Below are 24,410 nucleotides of genomic sequence, written 5' to 3' on the forward strand. Positions count from 1 at the left end.
ATGCTTGAATTTCAAGATAGTTATTGAAAATGCTTGATTTTCATCACAATCACTCATGTAAAGCAAAACCTTTTTCATATTTGAAATGAAACAATCCTGTCGTCATATTACATAAAATATCAAATATACATTGATTGCTGTGCTATAAAGGAATTCTATCAACTTTATTTTTCGCAATTGCATTTATAGCAACAACTTATATATGATGACAAAGAATTCAAGAGTCTGTACATTTTTGGTTTAGGTACTTTTGAAGTGCTTGTATTTTACTCTTTAAACGCTGTATGAACCCTGCATATACATTCAGTTAAGAAAGTAAAAAAAAACAGCCAGAGATTTGTCATGCCGTTGGACTCCTCACAACTTGTGTCCTGTAGTCACCAGATGGGTTGTTCTCTCTGAAATGCAGGAGATCCTGAAGAGCTTGGTGGCGGCTCCGGTTGACGGCGGGGATTTGGGACAGGAGTCCGGGCCGACGCCCTATCACCCCGACCCTGCCCTGAAGACACACCCCATGCTGCCCATGCAGTTCCACTCCTTCGACAGGTTAGACCCAGTTAGTGTTTGACCTACGAGAGGCACACAACCAAACAGCGATATCAGAGTCATTAGCAGCCTGACACATCCATCAATTAATCCATTTATCCAGCCAATACTGATCTTGTGGTGATGCGTTTTACTGTACGGCTATTTGTCAAATTGCTGATCATCAGTTTTGAAAAAACAATGGACACAGAAATCAATCAATTGATTAGCATTTAGAAAATGACCTTCCCCTTTGGATGGTAACATTTACAAACACAATGTTCTTTACTTGACAGCAGTCAAAAAATGCACAGATAAGAAAAAATAAAATGTGAAGTTTGCACAAAGACTTGTTAGTTTCTTGCGTTTACTGAGCGCTACATGTTTGTGAATAGACACGTTTATTTTGAGTATTCAATTTGAAAACAGAAAAACAATGTTTTTACGAGCAGTGACACTACATTAATAAAACATGACTAAGATGCTGTTGATGTCATTATTACTTCTCATTCCTGGACTGATTTTAGACTCTGTCAGAGTAAAATCTTATAGGGGAAGAGATATTGTTGCTAAATGATAAAGTAATAGGACATGACAGGACATAAACAAAGTTGAAATTTTCCTCGCTTATCCAAAAGTGTTAACATATAGAGTCTCCACTGAGTGATGACCTGTTTGTATCTTCTGTGCATCAGTTAGTCTCCTTGATGCTGCTCTGTGGCAGTCCTTGAGAGCTAAGCTATTGATTGAAGACAGTGTGCATAATAGATCACCAATGGCTCCATATCCATTTCCCAGATGTCCCCTGGATGTATTTGTCTAGCCCATGCAGACAGGCGTGATACATCTGGTTCATAGAAATGAATAGCAAATACGTAGTTACTAACAAACTGCATTTGTTAGTTCTTCTAAACAATTGCTGCTGTATGGCCACACTCCCTTAGATAGTTCCAGGCTTGTATGTATGTATTTATTTGTGTCCCGCCTCTTACAGGAGTGTAATGGTTCCAGTCAAAAAGCCGCCACCTGGCAGCCTGTCAGTCAACACGGTGGGCACGCCCACTACTAGCGGAGCAGCTACTGCAGGCAGCACACCCAACATTTTTGCATCTGCAACCGCAACACCCAAGAGCATGATCAACACTACAGGTGAGAGATATAGTGCGCTTACAGTACAAAACACATATGCTGTTCACACCACGTCTAAATCTATATCTTTGGATATTGTTACCCATTTTTGCATCTACTGTGCATTTAAGGAGAGGCAGCAGACAGACACCCGCAGTATGACGAAGTTGTTTGTGTGAAAGGCCAATTCAAAGACCGCTCCATGAAGCAGAGAGTTACTTCTGGCATAAGAAAACTCTTTAACAGCCACAACAAACCAGAATAGACACAAACTGAACCAATTTTACCGGCACATGTTTTCATGGTTAGTTGTTGACTATTTCCAGACCAATGAAGTCGCAGACCGTACAGCAAGTGTTAAATATCTTGGCCATTGGCAAAAAAAGTGAATTCGGTGAACTCTCCGATGCCGGACAAATGTACCCTTCAAACATTTGATACTGCAACAATCAAACAAATATGGTATTAAATTAAAATAAATTGAGAACAAGACAAGAATGAAATACACATCAGCTGAGATGCAGATCAGTGCTGTTTCCATGCAGCGTCGTACTCAGCAGATTCATCGTATCATACATGCATAATGGAGAAGGAAGGGATTTGTTCCCCGGAGTGGATTCTGTATATTGATCACAAAGCTATTTTCACAAACAGGGGCCATTACCGGAGGACAAGCAGCAGCAGCAGCAGCACGTCCAAATTGAATTTGGCCGCAACTGACCGGGACATTCATACATTTAGTTTATTGTTATCCTGCGCGATAATCTTGGTCACGCTTGATTCATGCTACAATAATGCTTGTCTTATTTGTCATCACCCTCCCTTCTCTCTGTCCTGTCTAGGTGCCACAGACTCTGCCTCCTCTTCCTCCTCCTCCTCTTCGTCGTTTGTAAACGGTGCGACTAGTAAGAATCTGCCAGCGGTGCAGACGGTGGCACCCATGCCAGAAGACTCAATGGAGAATATGAGGTCAGAGCTCTAACACATCACAAAGCTCTTTATCGCTTCAACCATTCACTTTCCTGCCGCTCTTCTTTTTTTTTTTCCTCCCTTTGGCTTTTTTGGTTTTTACGTTGATTTGTCTGTTTTCTTGAGTGCCTGTCGTTTTCCCACATCATTCCTGTCCCTCTTTCACTTCACACTTAGGTCTTCATCATTCCCAAAGTATTCTCACAAGCAGCTCACTCTCACAGTCATCACTGACATTATACAGCAGGGTTAGATTGGGGACAACTGGGGTGCACCCACATGCTTTTTGAGGCCACGGTAACAATACCTCAATTAATCACAATCACTTGTATATGAGAATGTCAGGTACAATGGAGATGCTGACATGTTAGACTAATTAACCACGTTTTAAACCAAAAGACAAAACTTTAATTGCAAATTTGACAGTTGTACTGGCAATTACTGGAAATCAAAAATCACACAAATGGCAGTTCCCCATTGAGCTCTCAGCCATGAAAAGGATATTGGACTGGTTCCAATATTGCTCTTTAAAGCTGATATCGACGAATAATAATAATATTCTTCTGAAAGATAGTAAAACTACTCTGTGCTAACTCTCACATTCATATTTTCTGCACGCATACCACCCACACATGTCACTCAGTCTACACTACGGTGCTCTTCATCCCTGACATGACACTGTGCTTTAATGTCACAATAAGAATATACTGTAGAGTGTGAAAATATCAGCCGTCCCGCTGGATTACTTTTTTTGAAAACATGTAAATGAGATTGTCATAAACATAAACCTGTGTTTTAGTTGTGTTTCCATACCCTGTATAGACATCTGACACTCGCTAATAAAGTATAAGTTGATCTGCCATATGTTAATACTTAGGAAATAGCATTACAATAAGAAATCATTCATAATTCCTTTGAAGCAGCTTGTACTGTAACATTTCTGTCAATGTGCTCTCTCTCCTTAGACACGTCAGACAGTTTGTAATGACATGTGCAGTTAGTGACGTGCACACGCATGTGAGAGGGTGCGTGCGTGCGTGTGTGTTCTTTAATCAGTGTGTGTGTCTGTATGTGTGTGGTTTGTATTGCAGTGCCTATTGTGAGGTGGCGCAGTGTGCGCTGCGCAGCGGTCAGACGCCCCCTGAGCTCAAGTCTTTTAGCTCTCTGGCAGGCTTCCAGGCAGCTCCCCGAGATGCAGGACAGTGTTTTAGGCAAGGAGATACCCGTCCTCCCCCCATGCCCCACCCCTCCCCCCATGCCCCACCTCCACCACACACCCTCTGCTACGCCCAATCCACTACTAAATGTTCCCAGAATGCCATGGGAGGAAGGACAGACAATCTTTGCTTACAGCTTCAACAGTTAGCATCACATCATATTTTTTTTTACTTCTGGCATGGCTGTCTCCTCACACGAACTCCCAAACTCAAGATCAGACCTGAGTCAAACGGTCTTTGCAAATAACTTGTAGCAGCACTTGTTGCAAAATTATAGCAGTCCTGTTTTAACCTTCGTTGTACTTTTTTGCAAATGTCACCCATCTGCTACTCTGAGCATGCTTGAAGCAAAAATAAGAATTTGTAACCCAGTGACCCAGGTCTGTTTCAGAAGTCACATGCTTCTACGGCTCCATATTTTAGTCTGCTTGGCTGTATACTCTTCTTGCCTTGCTTTCTCCATTTGTTAACTGAACGTAGATCAGAGAAGTATTTTACTCTGCACGTGCTCTACACTTGTGCACAAACAAAGGCACTTACATGCAGATGTGTAGCAAGTCAAGACAGAATTCATACAATATTTTTCTAGTGCAGTTTTAAAGTAAGGACACTTTTTTAGACGTTTTAGCTTTCACTGCGCTTCCAGCTTCGCCCATCCAACAATGTTGTTGATTAACGATTAGCCTGAAAACTATATAACCATCAACCTTTCCTTACTTATACTAACCCAGGCATAGTGCTTCCATACCAAACCATCATGACATACGCTTTAATTCTGTACATTTGAAGTGCCTTCTGTGTTCATTTCAGACATTTTTCTACTTCTCAGCTTGCCTTCTCCCGTCTCCTCTCCTGTGTAATTTGTCCTGTGCTTTCCCTCCTCCCGTTTTCTCACCTATCTCTACTCATTTCTATCTCGCTCCCTTCCTCACCTACTGTATATCCCCTGAGTTTTTCCTCACATGCTCTTCTGTATGTTGCTTTGTCTTATCTTCACTCCTATTCCCTTCATCTTTCTCTGACTTATTTCCGCCACAGTATCACCACCAAGCTCGAGCGCGCTCTGGAGAAAGTGGCGCCCCTGCTGAGGGAGATTTTTGTGGATTTTGCTCCCTTCCTGTCCAGGACGCTGCTGGGTAGCCATGGGCAGGAACTGCTCATAGAAGGTACAGGTGCTGTACACGGCTCCTTTTTTCTAACTGGCGTCTCTCTGTGGAGTCTTCCCATTCACTGTCCCTCACCGCGATCCTTGTGTATGACAAAGACTTGAGAGAAAGTGAGCGGACGAGAGTGACGTGTTGCTGTGTGATTAGCTGAGAGTGAGTGAATGAGTGGGTGAGTGTCTTTGAGCTGGCTGCTTCACTCATCCGTCAAGCAGGTATGAAGTCAGTAATTACTACTATTTTCAAAACAGCTAGCTAGGCAATGACGCTCATAATCAGATTATTTAATCGTATTAATACTCCTGGTATTACAGATTGTACTAAATGTGATGCTTCCTCCCTCTGCCCACCTGCTTCCTGGTGTCCTGTTTTTGTGATCCACTGTCTCAATGTTGATCTCTCCCTCTCCTCTCCTCCTGCTCCCTCTCCTCCCTCCCCCACTCTCTCCTTTCTCATCTTTCTCTCTACTGTTTGTTCCTGTCTTCTCTGTGGCATGCTTTTTTTTATAAACCTGACTACGATTACTGTATACAAAAGCAGAAACCACTGACACTACAGTGTATTCTTTGATGATATTTTTGTGTCTCGCGGCGGTGTGTGTGTGTGTGTGTGTGTGTCAGAGAAAAAGGAAGAGAGGCTCCTGACTGTGCTGTATGTCTCTGTACTGCAGGTCTGGTGTGCATGAAGTCTAGCACGTCTGTGGTGGAGCTCGTGATGCTGCTCTGTTCTCAGGTTGGTAACCCTTCACCTCTCCTCCCTGATCTCTCTGTTTACCGTCCTCACACATATGATCCACTTTGCTCCTAAGCCTGAGCCTGACAAAGTCATCCTTCATTTATCTCGTTTTTAACCCATTCTGAAAGTCTCTCTGTGTTTTTGGACCCATGATAATGGCTGAGTCGGCTGCACACGGGAAGCTGTTGAGTTATGGACGTGCCCTGCGAGGCAGTGTTGACTATGTAATGAGCGCATTGCAGATGTAATATAATATTGACTTTCTGTTTATGCTATCATCACACCATAGTTTCCCCTCACCAATAGCAAGGCCACAAAAATACTCTTCCATGTCAATCACATGCACATAACCTTTTCTGACTCGATTTTAACTAAACTAAATCACATAAGCATCACAGCTTAATTAATGTTTTTGGGGTCGTTTATCTAACTTCCATTCAAAGCCAGTTCCTTTATTTTCCGAAATAACACTTTAAAGAGAAGGTGACAACAGAGATGTACTTACCACTACAAAGCTTTCCCCTGATGGCGCAGCTGACCAGTCTTCTTTTTCTTTTACATTATGAAGTCGGTCTCCCAACTGTAGTCTGTTTCGTTGGCTGCCTCTAAGAGCTCTTCTCCTCAGAGGAGCCCCTCGGTCCTTTCCTTTTTCTCTTCAACTCGACTACTGTGGTCTCCACTTTATACTCTCTTACTGCTTCATCATCTACCATACCATCGCTGCTTTACTGGTCCAATTTCGGTGGAAACTGCTTTCATCTTCTACCACTCTCCACACTGCCCCGTCCTCTCACCACTCCCTCTCCTTTCTCCTCCCCTCCACTCTCCTGCCCGGCTGCTCGTCAGCATGTATAGTATTACCCCTGGCTCCGGCCTTGTCTTCCATTAGATGCCCAGGAGAGCGAACCCTAGCCCAGATATCGATCCTCTGGATGGGGCGGGTGTAACCTGAGATGGTCCCACATGTCCTTGAGAGCTAGTGGAGCTAATGGAGCTCTGATATTTTGAGGCTTTCAGCAACACTCTCATCCTGCTCAGAAGTCTCCCCTCTAATATGCACAGACACATTAAACACGTCCTCTTAGGCGGACGGGTGCATTAGAAAGCTCTTAAGATGTTTCTTCTTCCTTATTCTTTGCAGTTTTGTGCTAATGTACCTTTACAATAATGTTGGTATATGATGGGAATATATATTTGCTCTTATAAATATATTGTGAAACCGTTGACAAAGGGATTTTACTACATCGTGTGTACCCACATAGCTCTGGTAACCATGCACAGTTTTCATTCGTCCATTGTGGACAATGTTGCAAAATGATAAGCAGGATTGCTTTGTGGCAATATTGAATTCACAGAATTTTTGTGAGGAAGTGTCTCAGTTCCATATGACACACCCATACCCCCAACCATATTAATTCTGATGCATCCTCTACACTTAGGAGTGGCAAAACTCCATTCAAAAGAACGCTGGACTGGCCTTCATTGAGCTCATCAACGAGGGAAGGTAAAGTGATTTACACATTAACAACAACACTGTTATCAGCGCTTAGCAACTACAGGTGATGGGTCTGATAGAGACATGTGAGTTTAGTAGGAAGTCAAATCATTACAGTGCATATAAGTGTACATTTTAATTTGTCCAGGTATAATCACAGGGCCTGTTTTACTCAAAACTGTGTTGCACAACTCAAAAAAGATTAATATTCATCCAAAAAAAAGGAAGCTACATTTAAAAACATCTGTTTACCCATACATACATCAGCTTCAGCAGCAGATGGACAGGTCTTATTGGTGTCATTTAGAAAAGGTTGCCACATTGATGGAAACTTGCTTACATTCCCCGTCGTTGAGAATTCGATTTTTTATGTAAATGGATGTGTTTCTATTGCCTGTCATGTTTGTCGCTCTCTTCAATCCCTCACCAGACTTCTGTGCCACGCCATGAAGGATCATATTGTGCGTGTTGCCAATGAGGCTGAGTTCATCCTGAACAGACAGAGGGCAGAGGATGTACACAAACATGCCGAATTTGAGGTACCGACATGATGCATGTGATACATATGATGATATGTGCCTGCAGGTAAACAGTCACATGAAGTGTCTTAACGTGTAACGCTCATTGTTGTCACGGATTTTTACCTCCCACTCTCCTGCAGTCTAACTGTGCCCAGTACGCTGCGGACCGGAGAGAGGAGGAGAGAATGTGCGATCACCTCATCAGCGCCGCCAAGCACAGAGATCATGTAACCGCAAACCAGCTGAAACAGAAGATCCTCAACATCCTGACCAATAAGCACGGAGCGTGGGGGACAATGTCACAGAGGTGAGGAGGAGATGCGTGGAACTTCATGTCAAATTATGCTCTGGGACATTTTTAGATTGTTGTTCCTCGGGATGTCATTTGACAGCAGACGCTACACCGGCTGAGTGCACATGGAGCACTTCTTGCATATAATGAGACAGTGTCATCAGTATGTGTCGGGATTGTTAAGTGAGCACCGTCCATCACTATAACACATCACCACTGTAAATTATTCCTGTATTTGTGTAAAAGTAGGATCATTTACACCATAAATTCATGAACCCAGTAGAGTAGCATCAGCTTCACATCACAGACTGAGACAATCTTATTTCTGAAAAAGTTTCCCCATCGTGGGTATGATCAGCGCTGCAATATAGACTTTTATAAAACAAGACATGTTCCGTGTAAAGCAGGCTTCATGAAGCAATCAGGTCTTATTTAACATAATTTATCGCACATCGACTTCAGCACACACAGACAGCTGAATCCTAACACCGTTGCTGCCTAGTAGCTGTGTAGGACTGATCTCCTTATTTGGTGCACTCACAGACACACAGTGAATCAATCATTGCTTGTTATCCAGATCTGTCACCAGATTTGGGAAGGACATGTGATTTAATTTGAGAGCATGTGACATGCGGCATCTGAAGCCTGGCTTCTTCACGTCACTGTTGATTGAGTAAATTGTTTGGCACAACGTGTATGCTGTTGATAAACACCTTTTGCACTCGGATGAAAAAAAGAAAGTTTAATTGCATCTGAAGTGCTCTGGCCTCGATTATATTTTTAACTTTTGTGTACATTCGCATATAATTCTAATTGAGAATTTCAACCACACTTGCTTGTCTAAACCTGGCTTTTCATCTGTTTTCTTCATAAATCACCGTGGCTCTATAGATCTTTTTATTGCCATTGTGTTGCTACGAGAACAGCTTTGGTCCAAGTTTACTTCCTGGCGTTAGTCAGCTCTCAATAATATTTCATTTTATTGTAAGGAGGTGGCGCCAATCGCCAAATTTTATATGCATAAATCTGGGTTTAGCTAACGTTCGCCAACAATATCTGCATTCATTTGGAAATAAAACAGTTAACATTGGTAAGAAATGATCATTGTGAAGGTGTAAAAGAAACGGACGGGGCCGCTGCGGTGTTGGTGAATGTTACAGCCTCTCCAGCGTAATTGCTGTCATGACCTATGTGTGTGCTAGTTAATCATATAGATGACTTGCATGAAATTTAAGGCATTAGCATACGATCGAGTGCTAATTAAGAATGTTTACCTTCCTCTGACGGACCCTGTCATTAAGTCCAGACAGTTGTAATCAGAGCCATTAATGAATTTGTCAGGTTATATTTGCAGTCTGGTCAGCGATAATAGATTGGTCATGTAACATGATCTTGTAATATCTTGAGTTGAGCTCTATGTAGCTGCAGGACAGAGCCGTGATCTGTTTGGATCCAATAACGAGGAAAACAACATTTAGATTAAAAAAACATCACATAATGTGTTGTGTTCTTTTTCAGTCAGAGGTGAAACAACACGGATATGGTGGGTTGCACTGGGACAGGCCATGCTCGCCCCATTCACTTTAATAGAACTGGCACCAAAGAATGGTATTAATGCAACATTATAATGCTGTCACGATGACGCAATGACCCTTCCTTCTTTAATAGTTTCCTTGTCAGCTAATGCATTACCCTACCTTTACCATTGCGACACAAACTACAAAAGGGGCGATTTCGATTTTTTTTTTTTTTTACTTTAAGCCATTTATTTGTGTTTGCAGAGTTCAATTACCACACTTTAACCCAATAAAGAGGAATCTTTTTTCACTGTACTCGATTTCAAATGTAACTTCAGCTTCAACTCAAACTTTATTGTCCTTGAGGGAAAAGTCCCAAAATGCACACCTTGTTTGCCCCCCCCACTAATGAAATTACTCGTCTGTGTTCCTTTTCTTTCATGTCTTCAGCCAATTACATGACTTCTGGCGTCTAGACTACTGGGAGGACGACCTGAGGAGGAGACGGAGATTTGTGCGAAATGCCTCTGGATCCACTCACGCCGATGTGTCACTCAAAGCTCTGGAGGAATACGGTCAGTAATGTGTACGAATGTAAACATAGTGTACTTGGCATGATCTGCTTTTTGCATACACTCAATCCTTACATGCACAATTACAAACACACTCAAAACAGGTTCAGAAGAAGACGAGGAGGGGCTTAAGTCGAAGAAAACTTTCCGCAGCCAATCAGTGGTCACGCAGAACCCAGAGGCGGAGTTAATGCTGGAGGGAGACGATGACGCTGTCAGCCTGCTGCAGGAAAAAGAGATCGATAACCTTGCTGGTAAGATGCACTCGCATAAAGACACACACACACACACACACACACACACACACAGTCACCATGCTACAGTACAAATGAACAGTAAACTGTCTATGACTCTTGTTTTTAGTACGTTTCCGTCCAAGACTTTTTACCTCCAAAGGCAAGTCATTTGAAAGTTCTGCAGCTGCACTAACCATCCAGCTGATTTATCTGACTCAAGAAATATAAATCATAATTTACTAAAAACTGATGCAAACACTTTATTTAATCCAGTGCTTCCTCTCTGACTTCTGACCCACCTGGTGGTTTGTTTACAATAGTACGTAAAGTAGAAGAAGCAAATAAATAATCAACTCAACTAACATGAAATTACTCTTCTACAGAACGTGTGCTTATTAATTGTTGTGTGTGATGATTGCTGTTGTGTACCGTGAGCCTGCAGTAGTAATACATATGTCTCCCCAGGCCCAGTGGTTCTGAGTACTCCAGCTCAGTTGGTGGCTCCAGTGGTGGTGGCTCGAGGCACTCTGTCCATCACTACTACTGAGATCTACTTTGAGGTGGATGAAGAGGATCCTACATTCAAGACGACTGACGCTAAAGTAAGTCAAGCTGTCGTCCTGTATTACAGAAAAAAAGTTTTTTTACTTTCTGCTTTTCACTCATTGATCCAATTAATTTGGGATTCATTTGTAGGTATGTCTTTATGTTAAAATGTCTTTTTCAATGGATGTCGAACCTCAACAGGTACTGGCCTACTCAGAGGGTCTGCATGGTAAATGGATGTTCAGTGAGATCCGAGCCGTGTTCTCCAGACGCTACCTGCTGCAGAATACCGGACTCGAGGTCTTCATGGCCAACAGAAGTAAGTCTGCAGTTTTCTTATTGGCATTAATAAAATGTCTAGAAAAATGGTAAAACGTTTTTAGAAATAGATATTCAATTGGTGTTTGAAATGTGTCTCATAGCAATAAATATTGCGTAAAACATATAATGAAGAACATTAGAATAGCATCACTGCTATCCTAAGTATTATTACAGTGATTCTGTCCTTCTGTCTGCTATAGTGCAGATGAAGAGCACTAACACTGCCTGGGCTCTCGTCTTATATTGCATTGCAGCCACCCATACTAATGTCACCACTTTGAAGTATTGTATACGTTGTTTGGTACCAGTTCAACAGTAGTTGTCATGGTGAGTGATTATATCTATTGACTATACCTTGTCTCCTCCTCTCTCCAGCGTCTGTGATGTTTAACTTCCCTGACCAGGGCACAGTCAAACGGGTGGTCTACAGTCTCCCACGGGTTGGTGTAGGAACGAGTTACGGCCTGCCACAGGCCAGGTAAGTGCAGGGTATAATCAGCTGGTCCTCCACTATGGTGTATTTATTCCCGGTGTGATAGAAAGGAACTTCAATGTGTGTGTGTGTGTGTGTGTGTGTGTGTGTGTGTGTGTGTGTGTCCCAGGCGGATTTCCTTGGCCACCCCTCGTCAGCTCTTCAAGTCATCCAACATGACGCAGCGCTGGCAGAGGAGAGAAATCTCCAACTTTGAGTACCTCATGTTCCTCAACACGATTGCAGGTAAAGTCCACCTTCAATCACATTTCAGGGCGTTATTGTGGATCTTAGCCTCTAAATAATATATGAACAGTTAGTCTAATATAGCCATCTTTGTTCTCAGACCAAACCATATAATCATTTGAGAGAATGCTTCCTGTTTCCTTCATTGTCTCTCTTTCCACCGTTGTGATGTTGACATTTCCTGTGCTGATTTTACTAATGTAACCTCATCTGGTTGCTCTGACGGTTCTTGTTGTTCTCTGTTGTTCAAAAATAACTGCACAGCCAGACATTTCTCTCCATGTGCATGAATAGATAAGCCAATGTATAAAAATACTTCATTGAAGAGACCAGATAAAGAACCTGGAGGATTTGAATAAGATAAACCTTTTTGTAGCTGCAGTTTGCATAACAACAGTCACCTGTGTATGTATGTAATAGAAGCACAGAAGGAGCTTCAAATACACATCTGCTGTAGATGAATGGCAACCACTGATAATGTGTTTAAATGCCTAAACATATGCTTGACATGTAGCAGTTTGTCAACAGCCTGTGCTTTTACGCCTCTCCCTGTTGGGAATGTCTTTTATCACACTAACATAAAACCTTGGTCCGTGTAATTGTAACACCAGTCTAGCACTTAATCTTTGCTCGCATCAAGAAGTTAGACTCATTAATTAAACGTTTCAGCCTTGTTTGTGAGGCGTGGAGGTTTTGAAGCCGGAAAATTGATAGCAAAAAGTTTTTATGTTGCAGTTTACAGTACGCATATTGGAGCATGCATTAATGTTACTGAGAGGAACTTTTAACCTGTTATGAAACTCAAATGTGTTTATCAATTTAATACTGATGACTTTATATCACCTGCATTAGAAAACAAGACCATAAGAGTGAGAATTGGCTATTTATATATAGTTATTCTTAATGTTTGTCATCGTTGCCACCGGGTCGGATTACGCATGAAATCAGATGTAATCATGCAGGTTCACCAGAAAGTCTTTCAGCTCAGACTGGTGGATCACACCAAAATGTGTCAGTGTAAAACCCAAACTAATGTAGTAATGCACAGAACAATACTAACGCATGTTGTCATATGGGACCATCTTGTGACACGGCTATAATGGAATAATGTTTTTTTTTTTGTTCCTTCTTCCATCCATCTTTTGTCTCTGCAGGGAGGACTTATAATGATTTGAACCAGTACCCCATCTTCCCCTGGGTCTTGACCAACTTTGATTCAGAGGAGCTCGACCTCACTCTACCTGGCAACTTCAGAGACCTCTCCAAGGTTAGAGCCCTCTGACATACAGCACTTTTTCCAATGAATTTCACGTATGCTACAAAGAAGATGCTGTAAACCCAAACAGAGGGTAAAAGTCAAATCGAAGCCACGTAATAACACCATGGATTCCTCCTTGCCTCCCCTCGTCCTACAGATATGTGTTGACTGTTTTAAAGAATAATATATGACATGCTTTCTGAAACCAATGTATGATTTTCTTGTGTCATCAAACCAATTATTTCTCTCTGGTTTCCTCCAGCCAATCGGTGCCCTGAATCCCAAGCGAGCAGCGTTTTATGCAGAACGCTACGAGACGTGGGACGACGACAGCACGCCTCCTCACCACTATACAACCCTGTACTCCACTGCTCATTCAACCCTGATGTGGATGCTCAGAATAGTAAGCACCGGCTGAACTTCACACACTTATACAGACTTTAACCTTCAGAGAGCCGCTTGAGCACACGGCAGAGACCCAAGGCTTCTGTATTAAATGGATTTGTCTATGTGTGCGTCTGCAGGAGCCCTTTACAACGTTTTTCCTCAACGCTAACGATAACAAGTTCGACAATCCGGAAAGAGCCTTCTCTGGCATCGGCTGCTCGTGGAGGAACTGCCAGAGGGACACGGCTGATGTCAAGGTAACTATTCCTGATGGGTTGAAGGAACGTCCTACTGAAGCGACAAGTTAAGATTAGTGCAAAACACTTAAGCATAGAGACAAACAACTGAAAACACAATAACAGGAAGCACCGGAAGTAGTTTCTTTCAGCTAAGTAGGTAAAAACCTAGTTTTAATTTGAAGAGATCTAAATGTATGAGGAGTGAAGACATTCACATATTGTCTAATGCCCTGGATCTCATCCTAAAGGGTCAGAAATTGAGTGTTGTAAAATCGACTTACTTCAGCATAGTACCGTATTTTCCGCACTATAAGGCGCACTTAAAAGCCTTTCATTTTCTCAAAAAACGACAGTGCGCCTTGTAATCCGGAGCGCCTTATATATGGATCAATTGGTTAATTGGTTGATCCATACTGGTTGTACACGGCGCTCTGTCAAAATGTTTCAGTACGACTGGTAAACTACAAAGCCGCACCGCGGTAAACACCGGTACTGTGCTTACTCCTAGTCCAACACCACTTGTGTGTATAAAGACCCCAAAATGGCACCTTTCAAGAGACACGCTTACGACGCTATTCTATTCTATGCGCCTTATAATCCGGTGCGCCCTATATATAAAAACAGTTCTAACATAGGCCATTCATTGAAGGTGCGCCTTATAATCCGGTGCGCTTTATAGTGCGGAAAATACGGTAATACTTTTGTTGTAAATTAAAATGTGTTTCTGTCGCGTCCATCAGGAGCTGATCCCAGAGTTCTACTACTTGCCTGAGATGTTCGTTAACAGCAATGAGTACGAGCTCGGGGTGCGTGATGATGGAGTTTCTGCGTGTGACGTGGAGCTTCCCGCCTGGGCCAAGAAACCTGAAGACTTTGTCCGCATTAACCGGATGGTGAGAGACAAAGCCTCTTCTAGAATATGAAAAAGCTAAAAGAAAAGTTTGATCCTTCTGTTTATGTCTCCTCGAGACACACTGAACATATTCTTGACCCTCTGTCTTCCTCTCTCTACACCTGTTACTTCAACCAGGCGTTGGAGAGCGAGTTTGTGTCGTGCCAGCTTCACCAGTGGATCGATCTAATATTTGGCTACAAGCAACGAGGGCCAGAAGCAGTACGATCTCTCAACGTGTTCAACTTCTTGTCCTATGAGGGAGCAATCAACCTAGACAATGCAGATGCTGCGCAACGTGAGGTTGGTGTCTATGACAACACATCGACAATGCATGCAGAAATCTCCCTTGATTCTCCGCGATAGAGAGTGCTGTCTTCTCATGTCGTCGCATCCGATCGATGAAAAATGTAAAGCTCTGAGATGAATAGTTTCCAGATGATTCCTCTTCCTCTCCTCTGTTAACCCCGTCTCTGCTTCTCCGACTGTAGGTGGTTGAGTGCCAGATTCAGGCATGTGGTCAGATCCCCTCCCAGCTGCTGATCGAGCCACACCCACCTCGCTCCTCCGCTATGCACCTGGTGAGAATACCTTGACGTATATGCTTTAAAAAAAATAAACTCACATATTCGAGCTCAGCTGCAGACCTGCTGAAAAACACAACAGAAATATACAGACCTATTTGTTGCATGTTCCCGAAGTCAATGTTATTCCATTGAGAGGTTGTTATTGAGAAAATGTTCACTTTGGGAACAGGAAGAGAGTTTTTCCACAATCTCTCTCATTTGTAGAGGCAGGTTGAGGTTTATTTTTCATATTCACAGCACATCTTATCCCTATGTACCAATTTAGAGGTTTTATTACATACAAGTGTATGTAATTATGCTTTTCTTAAAGCAAGTTCTGCCCTGCTTTTAGCCTCTCTGTCCTCCCTGCTACCCTCAGCAGAACAAGGCCTCAGTGTCTTCAGATCAAAGCCATCCATGTCAACCCAAACCTGTCAGTCCTCTGAACCCCCGAGCCAACCAGTGCCTCCACCTCCTCTCCTCTAGGCCTAGAGCCCCCCTCAGTGTGTGTACCTGCTCTGACCCTGTGCTCCCACTAATCTACCTTCTCCCTTCCTTCCCTCCGTCCGTCCCATCTGTTCTGTCTCTCCCTCTACCTCCGTCTCCATTGCCCTCCTCCTCTCTCCCCCGAACCTTCCCTCCCCGCTCTGCCCTCCTCTTCCTCTCTGTCCCTCTCTCTTTCTCTGTCTGTCTCACCAGTGTTTCCTTCCCCAGAGCCCACTGATGTTTAAGGATCAGATGCAGCAGGACGTCATCATGGTGCTCAAGTTCCCCTCTAACTCCCCCGTCACTCACGTCGCAGCCAACACGCTCCCCCACCTCAGCATACCAGCAGCTGTCACCGTCACATGTAGCCGGCTGTTTGCCGTCAACCGCTGGCACAACACAGTCGGTGAGTGCATGACAGAGATAATCATCTGGAAATGGATCCTCAGTTCTGCAAGTTTACAAGTTGCACCATTATGGAGAACAAAGCATATTTATCAAGGAAAAATACCAAACACATGCTGCTTCCATGACCAATGCAATTTAACGACATCACTTTTAGGCTCTGAGAAATTGTAATGAGAATTTTTTCACATTTTTGTGACATTTTATAGAATGAATAATTAAAGGAGTAATCAGAAATATATTCATATCAATCACATAATTAAAATAGTGTCAATAGCTATGAGATGAAGACCGTGGGAGCCTGTAGTGAGATGTTAGTTCATTTCAGTGGTAGTTATAGAGACAATTTATTATTATTATTGTATTATATTAGTGTTTAATCTTATTTTACCCACATGTTGACATGGAAATATTAGTTAATCAAATCCTCATTTAACCTTTAATAACCTCATTAGCACAGTGGAGTAGGTTTAATGAACTGTGGTAATGTAATTATAGAGAGTCATAAGGCAGCTCAAGTGACTTTTGTTATTAAGGCTCTTAGTTGTTTTTTTTACATAAGCCTGCATCAGTGCTTTCATCAGAGAGCCCTCGACCAGGGGATTATGTGAGAGGTTGCAGTTGAGTATTTATCCTCCTCCGTTTTATGATGTGTGCATGTGTGACTCTCTGTAATGTTTGACCCTTATATCCTTCAGGCCTCCGTGGAGCTCCAGGATACTCCCTAGAGCAGGCTCATCATCTACCCATTGAGATGGACCCTCTTATAGGTCAGTGCACAAACATCTCCACAGCAGATTTAATTTGTTTTACATTATGGTAACATTAAGGACACAAGTAATGGGACTTGAATCAATACATCTCATGATACAGTGGGCATTTATATGCATATATTGCAGAGACGCAGGCTGCAAAACTAACTGTGAGTGGTGAAATATCAGGAAAGGTTGGGAGTTAGCTTGTAGCTTGTGAACCATATTGCCTTCGTATGCCCTTATTAACCTACTGACATCTTTGTGCTCCCATGTAGCAAACAACTCAGGGGTGAACAAGCGTCAGATCACTGACCTTGTGGACCAGAGCATCCAAATCAACACGCACTGTTTTGTGGTTACTGCCGACAACCGCTACATCCTGGTCTGCGGCTTCTGGGACAAGAGCTTCCGTGTTTACTCCACTGAAACTGGTAAGTTTTCTATCATTAATGAGACACGTTGAGCATTGAGTACAGTAAAAATGTACTTTTAGCTCCTTAAAGAGCTAAAAGTACCTGTACCTGCTAAAAGTAACGCTGTGATTTGTGATTCTGTCAGAGGTCCTAGTTTGAAAGTGGATCATGAAGAGTCATGCATTTGCAATTTTATTTAGATTTGTGTTTGGATTTATTAATCTAGGAGATATTTAGAACGCTCTTTTTTTTTTACGCTGCTCGGTATACAGTACATTTCTGTATTTATCGGCCCAGAGATATTAGTGACACCCTGGTCACTAACCTGCTTGTTTAACTTCGGCATCTTCCTCCTTTCTCTCCACAGGAAAACTGACCCAGATAGTTTTTGGCCACTGGGATGTCGTGACGTGTCTGGCCAGATCAGAGTCCTACATCGGCGGAGACTGCTACATCGTGTCAGGCTCCAGGGATGCCACTCTTCTTCTGTGGTACTGGAGTGGACGACACCACATTATTGGGGACAACCCTAACAACAGTGAGTGGTGACATGGTGGAAACAACATGTGTGAATGTTTGCCTCAGTTCCTAGTTCAGAAATGAGTTCAGAAAACAAAACAACAGCTCCCAGAGGTTTATGGTGACTCTAACTTAGTTGTTTCTTCCAGGTGACTATCCCGCTCCCAGGGCAGTACTGACAGGACACGACCACGAGGTGGTGTGTGTGTCTGTCTGTGCAGAGCTAGGATTGGTCATCAGTGGGGCTAAAGGTTTGTGTGTCTTCATACGTATGTCTGTGCCTAAGAGGAATTACAATTTAGCATTTTATGTTTTTCACAAAGTTTTCAGAATTTGAGCTGATATTTCAAAACAAATAGATTGATAACTGACCTCAGAACATTTGGGCTAACTTCACCAAAACCTAACATGTGCAACTAAAATAAAATATTCTTCTCTATCTTGCTTCGGTCTCGTTCCTCAGAGGGCCCGTGCCTGGTCCACACCATCACAGGGGACCTGCTTAGGGCCCTTGAGGGGCCAGAGCTGTGTCAGCGGCCTCGCCTCATCTCAGTATCCAGCGAGGGCCACTGCATCATCTACTATGAGAGAGGCCGCTTCTGCAACTTCAGCATAAATGGAAAACTGCTGGCACAAATGGAGGTCAACGATTCCACACGGGTAAGGCTGTCGGAGTTAATACTGTAATATTCTTTGTGGTATATTCATGCATGAATAAATGGTAACTGGACTCTTCCGACCACTCAAAGAGCTTTACGCTACATCAATATTAACCCGTTCACATGCAGGCATTCATACAATGTGCCAGCCTCGGGGTTTGAGGTTTAGCATCTTGCCCAAGGGCACTTCAACATGCAGAGTGTCGAGGCCATGGATCGACCGCCGATCTTCCGATTGATTGGTGGACGACCTACTGAGCCACAGCCGCCACATACTTAAATTATACCCATATTTACTCATAAACAATGCAATATACATTTGTACAACACACCGGAGCCCTTGAGCCTCCATTGACTGCTCTCTCTTTTTTTTTTTCGCCTCCAGGCGATCCTGTTGAGCAGCGACGGACAGAACTTGGTGACAGGAGGTGATAATGGAGTTGTGGAAGTGTGGCAGGCATGCGACTTCAAACAGCTTTACATCTATCCAGGCTGTGACGCAGGCATCCGTGCCATGGACCTCTCCCATGACCAGAGGTAAAACAGACAGGGTGCCACTCGGACAGAGAGGAGAAGAAGCAGACAGTGTGACCTTTTTTTGAAAAGAGTACTGTTGTAGGCAACAATGGCGCTGTTATTTAACCCAAATCTCAGATGATGTCCCAGGCCCAGGGAAATGTACAATAAAAAACAAGTATTTTATGTGTATAGTTTGGTTTGCAGGTGTGACGTTCTGTGTGCTCTGCCCTCAGGACTCTAATCACTGGCATGGCGTCTGGCAGCATTGTGGCGTTCAACATAGACTTCAACCGCTGGCACTACGAACACCAGAACAGGTACTGAGGTGGACAGCGTGAGGAAGAGGATGGAGAGAGGAGAGAAGAACAAGAGGGAGAGGAGGTGAAGCATTCTGCTGTGTATCTGCAACGTGGGGAGACTAAAGGTACCGAGAGGAAGGAATAACAAGTACCGGACCTTAGGCTCCATTCCCTTGTTGAAGTTTACTTGATTTGAGGATGCGGCAGCGCTGGTGGAAATAACATCCTCTGTGCATATGTGTACGTACACGCGTGGGTAGCCACAGACACATAATAGCCCGAAGATACACACCAAAACCTGCAAATAAAATAGACCGCAGAATGGGGAAAAAGAGCAAGTCAAGCAGACCTGGTAGAGGTCGATCATACCCGTACCTCTCACAGGACCGGTGGAGTTACTGTTCCTGGTACGCTTAATGCTTCACAGACAAAGAACTGAGTTTTGTTTTCCTTCATACTCTTTTTATTTCTTCTTTATCAATATTGTTTTTTGCTTTTCGTTTGAGGGTTGAGTTTAGTCTGGGAATTATTGGGTGGACTATAAATTAAGACTCCTTCAACGTGTCTAAACTGATTAGAAATGGTCAGAAATGATCCCGCCCCACCCACTGCTTTAAAAAGAAAGAAACGGTGCTATTGGCTTGATCTTAAAATTCACCCTTGAAAAATTGCCTGGGGTTATAATTTTATTTGATTGTATCTTATTTGATTTGATCTTATTTGATTTGATCTTACTTGATTTCATTTTATAATGTGAATTAAAAAAACGTTTCTTTGACCCGCAGCGGGGTTAAATCTGATTCTTATGTAAATAAGGCTCTGCTTCCTTCAGAGTCGACACGTGTTCTTTCACTACACAAACTGCGCTTATCACCTTTAATTTATTAATGACTTGCTGTATGTAAAATATTGTGTAATAATTATTATAATGTTGACGAGACTGATGATAATAACGGCAGTGTCAAGGACGGTGATTGTTTTGCCAGAGATGGTGATGATAAAGAGGTCTTGTGCCAGTGCCACCGAGAATGACAAACACAAGACTGACGGGATTTCCTTTGTATATTTGGTGATTGTTTTGTCAAATATGTACATATAGTCTTGGTTCAAGCTTGGTGGGAGACTTAATCAGCTGAATATGACTGAAAGCGCAAAGGAAACCTTCACTTACCCACATTTGTTGATTATTTAAAAGAAGAGAATCAAATCAATGTAAAAGTTTGTTTTGTATTTGCACTTTGCACCAATCACACGTCATTATTTATTAGCTTGGTTCTTTCTGGTCGGCTGCCATTTTGTTTAGGTCCATTTCCCCTTCGGGATTATTTGTGCATTGATGTTTGTATTTAAAGCGTTGAGCTCATGTGTGATTATTAGGTTTTACAACCTCACCGTTGTAAGCAATATCATGATTCTGTAGCTGATAGAGGCGGGAAGGGAGGAGGAGAGGGGATGAAATGTGAGACGGACTGTATGTGTGAAGCCATCTTGATCAAATGCGCACATGCACATACTCTATCGACAGGTTCAACTTACGTATCCAAAAAAAGGTTAAATATTTTTGGATCTATGAAACCCTAAAAACTATTGTATTCATGTTTTATTGCAAAGATGTAAAATACGACATGTGTGAGTTGAAAAAAAAAAAATCATGATAAGAAAAATAAAATATGCAAAGAATTTGATGACTTGGACTTTTCATTGGTCACATGTTTTGTTTCACTGAAAGGTTTCTGTTTCTGCGTCAAGAGAGTAGCGCTGCACAGAGAGCGAGACATCAAGGATGAGTTATTGTAGCACTCACCAGTCATGAGACACAGGAAGGAAAGGAATCAAATGATTTCAAGAGACTCTTGAGTTCAAATATTGCAATCCAAACGCAATTTACTACATTGTTGAACTACCTGCCTTGCTGTTTTTTTCATTTCTTTGTCTGTCTCTGGGGGTCATATTCTGCACCACTTCCTACAGATTTAGAAATGTTAGTTTAATGAAGTTCCATTTCCAGCACTAGCTGCATGCCTCTTCCACCTCTTCCGGCTCTGGTTCTGCATTGTCTCTCTTTGCTTGAATCAAATCCATGAAACTTAACTGAAGTTCCCTTGAGAAACTCAAAGCGGGATTTTAAAAGCATCTCATTCAGCAGACTCGGTAATCAAGGAGAGACAAAAGTAGGAAAACATTCCCTACAAGCAGAGAATAAGTGCAATGTATAAGATAGAAGGAAATCATTGGTGGCATTCATTGAACCCATGGGCAAAAGTCAGATTTGCACTCACAAGGTATACAGTACAGTAACTCATGCAAGGAACGGGCAAGTATCCAAATAAGTATACAGACAAAGGTCACCCAAGTTGGAAAATGTTTTAATCTTCTTTATGTCTCTGTGTTTGCAGGACTAGAACTGAAAATAAGAGCTCCAATATGACAAAACACCTAAATCAGGTGGTTCAATCTGCACAGTTATTCTTTATCATCACGACTATTACAATGATTTTACTTCCTGGTTAACTTAAAAACAGACAATTTCAAACTTTGAATCTTTTTCTACATTGAACCAAACAGGTTCTAGAGATCATTACCTATATACCGGTGTGCATACAGATTCAACAACAGCTAAACATTAACAGACCTGACCCAATTGTTTGTGGCCTCTTAGCTCTCTGAGCCTTCAGTTGTTATTGAATGTTGTGGAAAAGTTGTGACAAAGATGATTTCTAATAATTTGTGTGTGGTGTATTTTTATTGCCGCGTCAAAGAAACTACATCTCACAGTGTTAAAACAAAACACCTGCTGAGATACGACCATTACTGTAGCTTCAGCTTGGAATACAAACGAGTCTCGACAGCTGCACAAAGCGCTCACGCTTCAGTCACTATGGAGACTGCGATCAGACGCCATATGAGCCGACAGTCAAGAGAGGGTAATCCGTTACGCTGGAAGACCTGTCTGACAGGCCCAGAGTTTCATCTTGTTATGGCACTTTTAACCTGATCTGTAGCTGAAGTCCGAGGCCGACTGCCCGTCTGAGACACAAAACTCATTTCTTTCTCACCTTTACATCCACAGCACGATGTTTCCTGCATCGTCCTTTCCCCAGGAGACTTTTAAAAACAACTTGGCATGAGTACAGTTTTTAAGGTATCTCATCTTTTATTAGGGTAAAAAAAAAAGAAAAAGGAGTTACAGCATCCCAAAGCCTGACTGAACAACTGAGACACAATCATGCATTTCTGTACAAAGTAATGTACCACTTATGTAATTCTGATTTTGCAATGTAGTCTACAGACATTATGAGACATGCTGTGCAAACCTGAAAGCAACATTATTGTTCCACTGTAAATATGACAAGTACAGTGCAAGAAATGTATTTTACAAAAATGAAGAGGAAAGATAATAGTTCCTCATTAAGCATTTTTTTCTGCTGAGAGAAAGCGGTTTGTCTTCGTGGTTGAATTAAGGCTCAGAAAGGTTCGGTCAGTCTCACTCAAGACCTCTTCATCCCATGTGAGCTTTATTTACCCTGTGCTGATTGAAATGGACACACCTGACTCACTGGACCATCGGGATTAGAAGATGCACGCGTTGAGTGTAATGCCGTGCTGTCACCTGACAAAGTGTTGTTTGTGTTGATATGTCACAGTGAGTAGGTGCTGGGCCTCCATCTGCTTTGTGTGTATGAATACATGCACAAGGAGTTGCACATGGACATAATACAGTATGCCCATGTGTCTCCCTCAGGTGGACAGGGAGGAGATGGTGGACCTATGAGACGAGATGCTACAGATCTCCATGTTGGTGAAGGAGCTCCCTCCCTCGCTGCTGCAGTCAGGGACGGATGAAGAGGAGGAGATGATGTTCTTCAGCCTGTGGAGGGAGATGATGAGCAGCGTCAGCAGGAACACCAGCAGGCCGAGGAAGAGCCACACGTAAACATAAATGTTGCCCTGACGTCCTGGTGACGAGGCGGCCGCGGAAGTGGAAGCAGAGGTTGGGGAGAAGCGGAGGAAGGTCCCATCGCCCAATGGAGAGATTCCAGTCTCATTATGGTCCACCGACGAGACGTCCATCCCTGACATCCTGGCTGATGTCCTGCATGGATTTGCATGAGGGCGAAAGAGAGATGAGTGAGATTTATTGTGAAACAACGGAAAGATACTTCAACATTTATAATTCATATATGGCCTTTATAAGAAATTCTCTTTTGTCTGCTGAAGCTGCCGCGGATTTATTTTCTCCCTCCAGGACACTTCAGCACGGCAGATGCTTGCTGACAAAAGAGCTTTCACCCGCATCCTCAGCTTCGGCTGAGATTAGGAGGAAGACAGAGAGCACGTCTACAATTCTGATCCACGGCCAACAATTCACTTCAGATGCCTCCAGATGCAAAACAAATCTCTATCAAACAATAGTTGCAAATTAAAATCATTTATTTTGCCCTCTTGGAGCCCCATGTATATACATATATATATATATATTACATTGCTCTAGATGGATAACCTTATCATCTGCCGATAAGTTGCTAAATAAATAACTAAAAACACTTGTTTTTAGGGCTAAACTGCAACTTGGAAAGAAATGTGCATGTATTTGCAGAAACAAGCAAAAAGGTGCAATACAAATGTATTGTGTTATGATGTATGAAATATGTATGAAACACCCATAAAAACAAAGACTATACCCATAAACACAATGTGATTTGTTGAAGTGTGGTTTGCAGAATTGTTGCTTGCTCACTAAAAGTTGATGCAATGTGAACATGTGTGTATAAGGATGATTTTCTGGCTAATCACAAAACATATGCAAAACTCCTACAGTATGAACGCTGGTGTGTGTGTGTGTGTGTGTTGCTGCACTGAGCGGGCTATAATAAAGAGCAACAGCAGGGGGAGGGCTTGCCTCATCAAAGGTCTGTCACAGGCTTGGGGCCCGCAGCCGCGTATATGGAAAGGGCATTCTTATCTGATGAAATTAAACTCCTCATAATCAGCTTTCACAAGGACAGCTGAGAGCCTATACCCTCCTCCACTGCATATTAATGCTGCTAATAATGTTCC

General features: G+C 42.6%; 2 protein-coding genes across 5 annotated transcripts in view; one reads left to right on the plus strand and one right to left on the minus strand.

The window, feature by feature from the left end:
* Nucleotides 1–19,377, plus strand: part of nbeaa (neurobeachin a) — an 81,180-nt gene extending 61,803 nt beyond the window's left edge. For 2 of the 4 annotated variants that reach the window (XM_076101652.1, XM_076101653.1), the window contains 29 exons: nt 410–546; nt 1,520–1,674; nt 2,496–2,622; nt 3,714–3,833; nt 4,878–5,011; nt 5,673–5,734; nt 7,177–7,241; nt 7,663–7,771; nt 7,894–8,060; nt 10,013–10,137; nt 10,239–10,388; nt 10,836–10,972; nt 11,118–11,235; nt 11,613–11,715; nt 11,840–11,955; nt 13,110–13,222; nt 13,476–13,616; nt 13,738–13,857; nt 14,580–14,732; nt 14,870–15,034; nt 15,223–15,312; nt 15,997–16,189; nt 16,887–16,958; nt 17,219–17,374; nt 17,724–17,894; nt 18,025–18,126; nt 18,339–18,535; nt 18,920–19,071; nt 19,287–19,377. In XM_076101652.1, the coding sequence (XP_075957767.1) occupies nt 410–546; nt 1,520–1,674; nt 2,496–2,622; nt 3,714–3,833; nt 4,878–5,011; nt 5,673–5,734; nt 7,177–7,241; nt 7,663–7,771; nt 7,894–8,060; nt 10,013–10,137; nt 10,239–10,388; nt 10,836–10,972; nt 11,118–11,235; nt 11,613–11,715; nt 11,840–11,955; nt 13,110–13,222; nt 13,476–13,616; nt 13,738–13,857; nt 14,580–14,732; nt 14,870–15,034; nt 15,223–15,312; nt 15,997–16,189; nt 16,887–16,958; nt 17,219–17,374; nt 17,724–17,894; nt 18,025–18,126; nt 18,339–18,535; nt 18,920–19,071; nt 19,287–19,377 (3,741 nt within the window). Of the gene's footprint in view, nt 1–409; nt 547–1,519; nt 1,675–2,495; nt 2,623–3,713; nt 3,834–4,877; nt 5,012–5,672; nt 5,735–7,176; nt 7,242–7,662; nt 7,772–7,893; nt 8,061–10,012; nt 10,138–10,238; nt 10,389–10,497; nt 10,531–10,835; nt 10,973–11,098; nt 11,236–11,612; nt 11,716–11,839; nt 11,956–13,109; nt 13,223–13,475; nt 13,617–13,737; nt 13,858–14,579; nt 14,733–14,869; nt 15,035–15,222; nt 15,313–15,996; nt 16,190–16,886; nt 16,959–17,218; nt 17,375–17,723; nt 17,895–18,024; nt 18,127–18,338; nt 18,536–18,919; nt 19,072–19,286 lie in introns of all 4 variants that reach the window. The other 2 variants (XM_076101649.1, XM_076101651.1) reach the window with 2 other exon arrangements.
* Nucleotides 19,378–23,090: 3,713 nt separating this feature from the next.
* Nucleotides 23,091–23,432, minus strand: sertm1 (serine rich and transmembrane domain containing 1). Its single transcript, XM_076101474.1, has one exon. It carries the CDS (start codon nt 23,430–23,432, stop codon nt 23,091–23,093), a length of 342 nt encoding a protein of 113 aa, XP_075957589.1.
* Between the last annotated feature and the right edge of the window lie 978 nt (nt 23,433–24,410).

This window comes from Anarhichas minor, unplaced genomic scaffold (genome assembly GCF_050575085.1).
Source record: "Anarhichas minor isolate MPS153535 unplaced genomic scaffold, ASM5057508v1 ptg000027l, whole genome shotgun sequence".
NCBI classification, from domain to species: domain Eukaryota; kingdom Metazoa; phylum Chordata; class Actinopteri; order Perciformes; family Anarhichadidae; genus Anarhichas; species Anarhichas minor.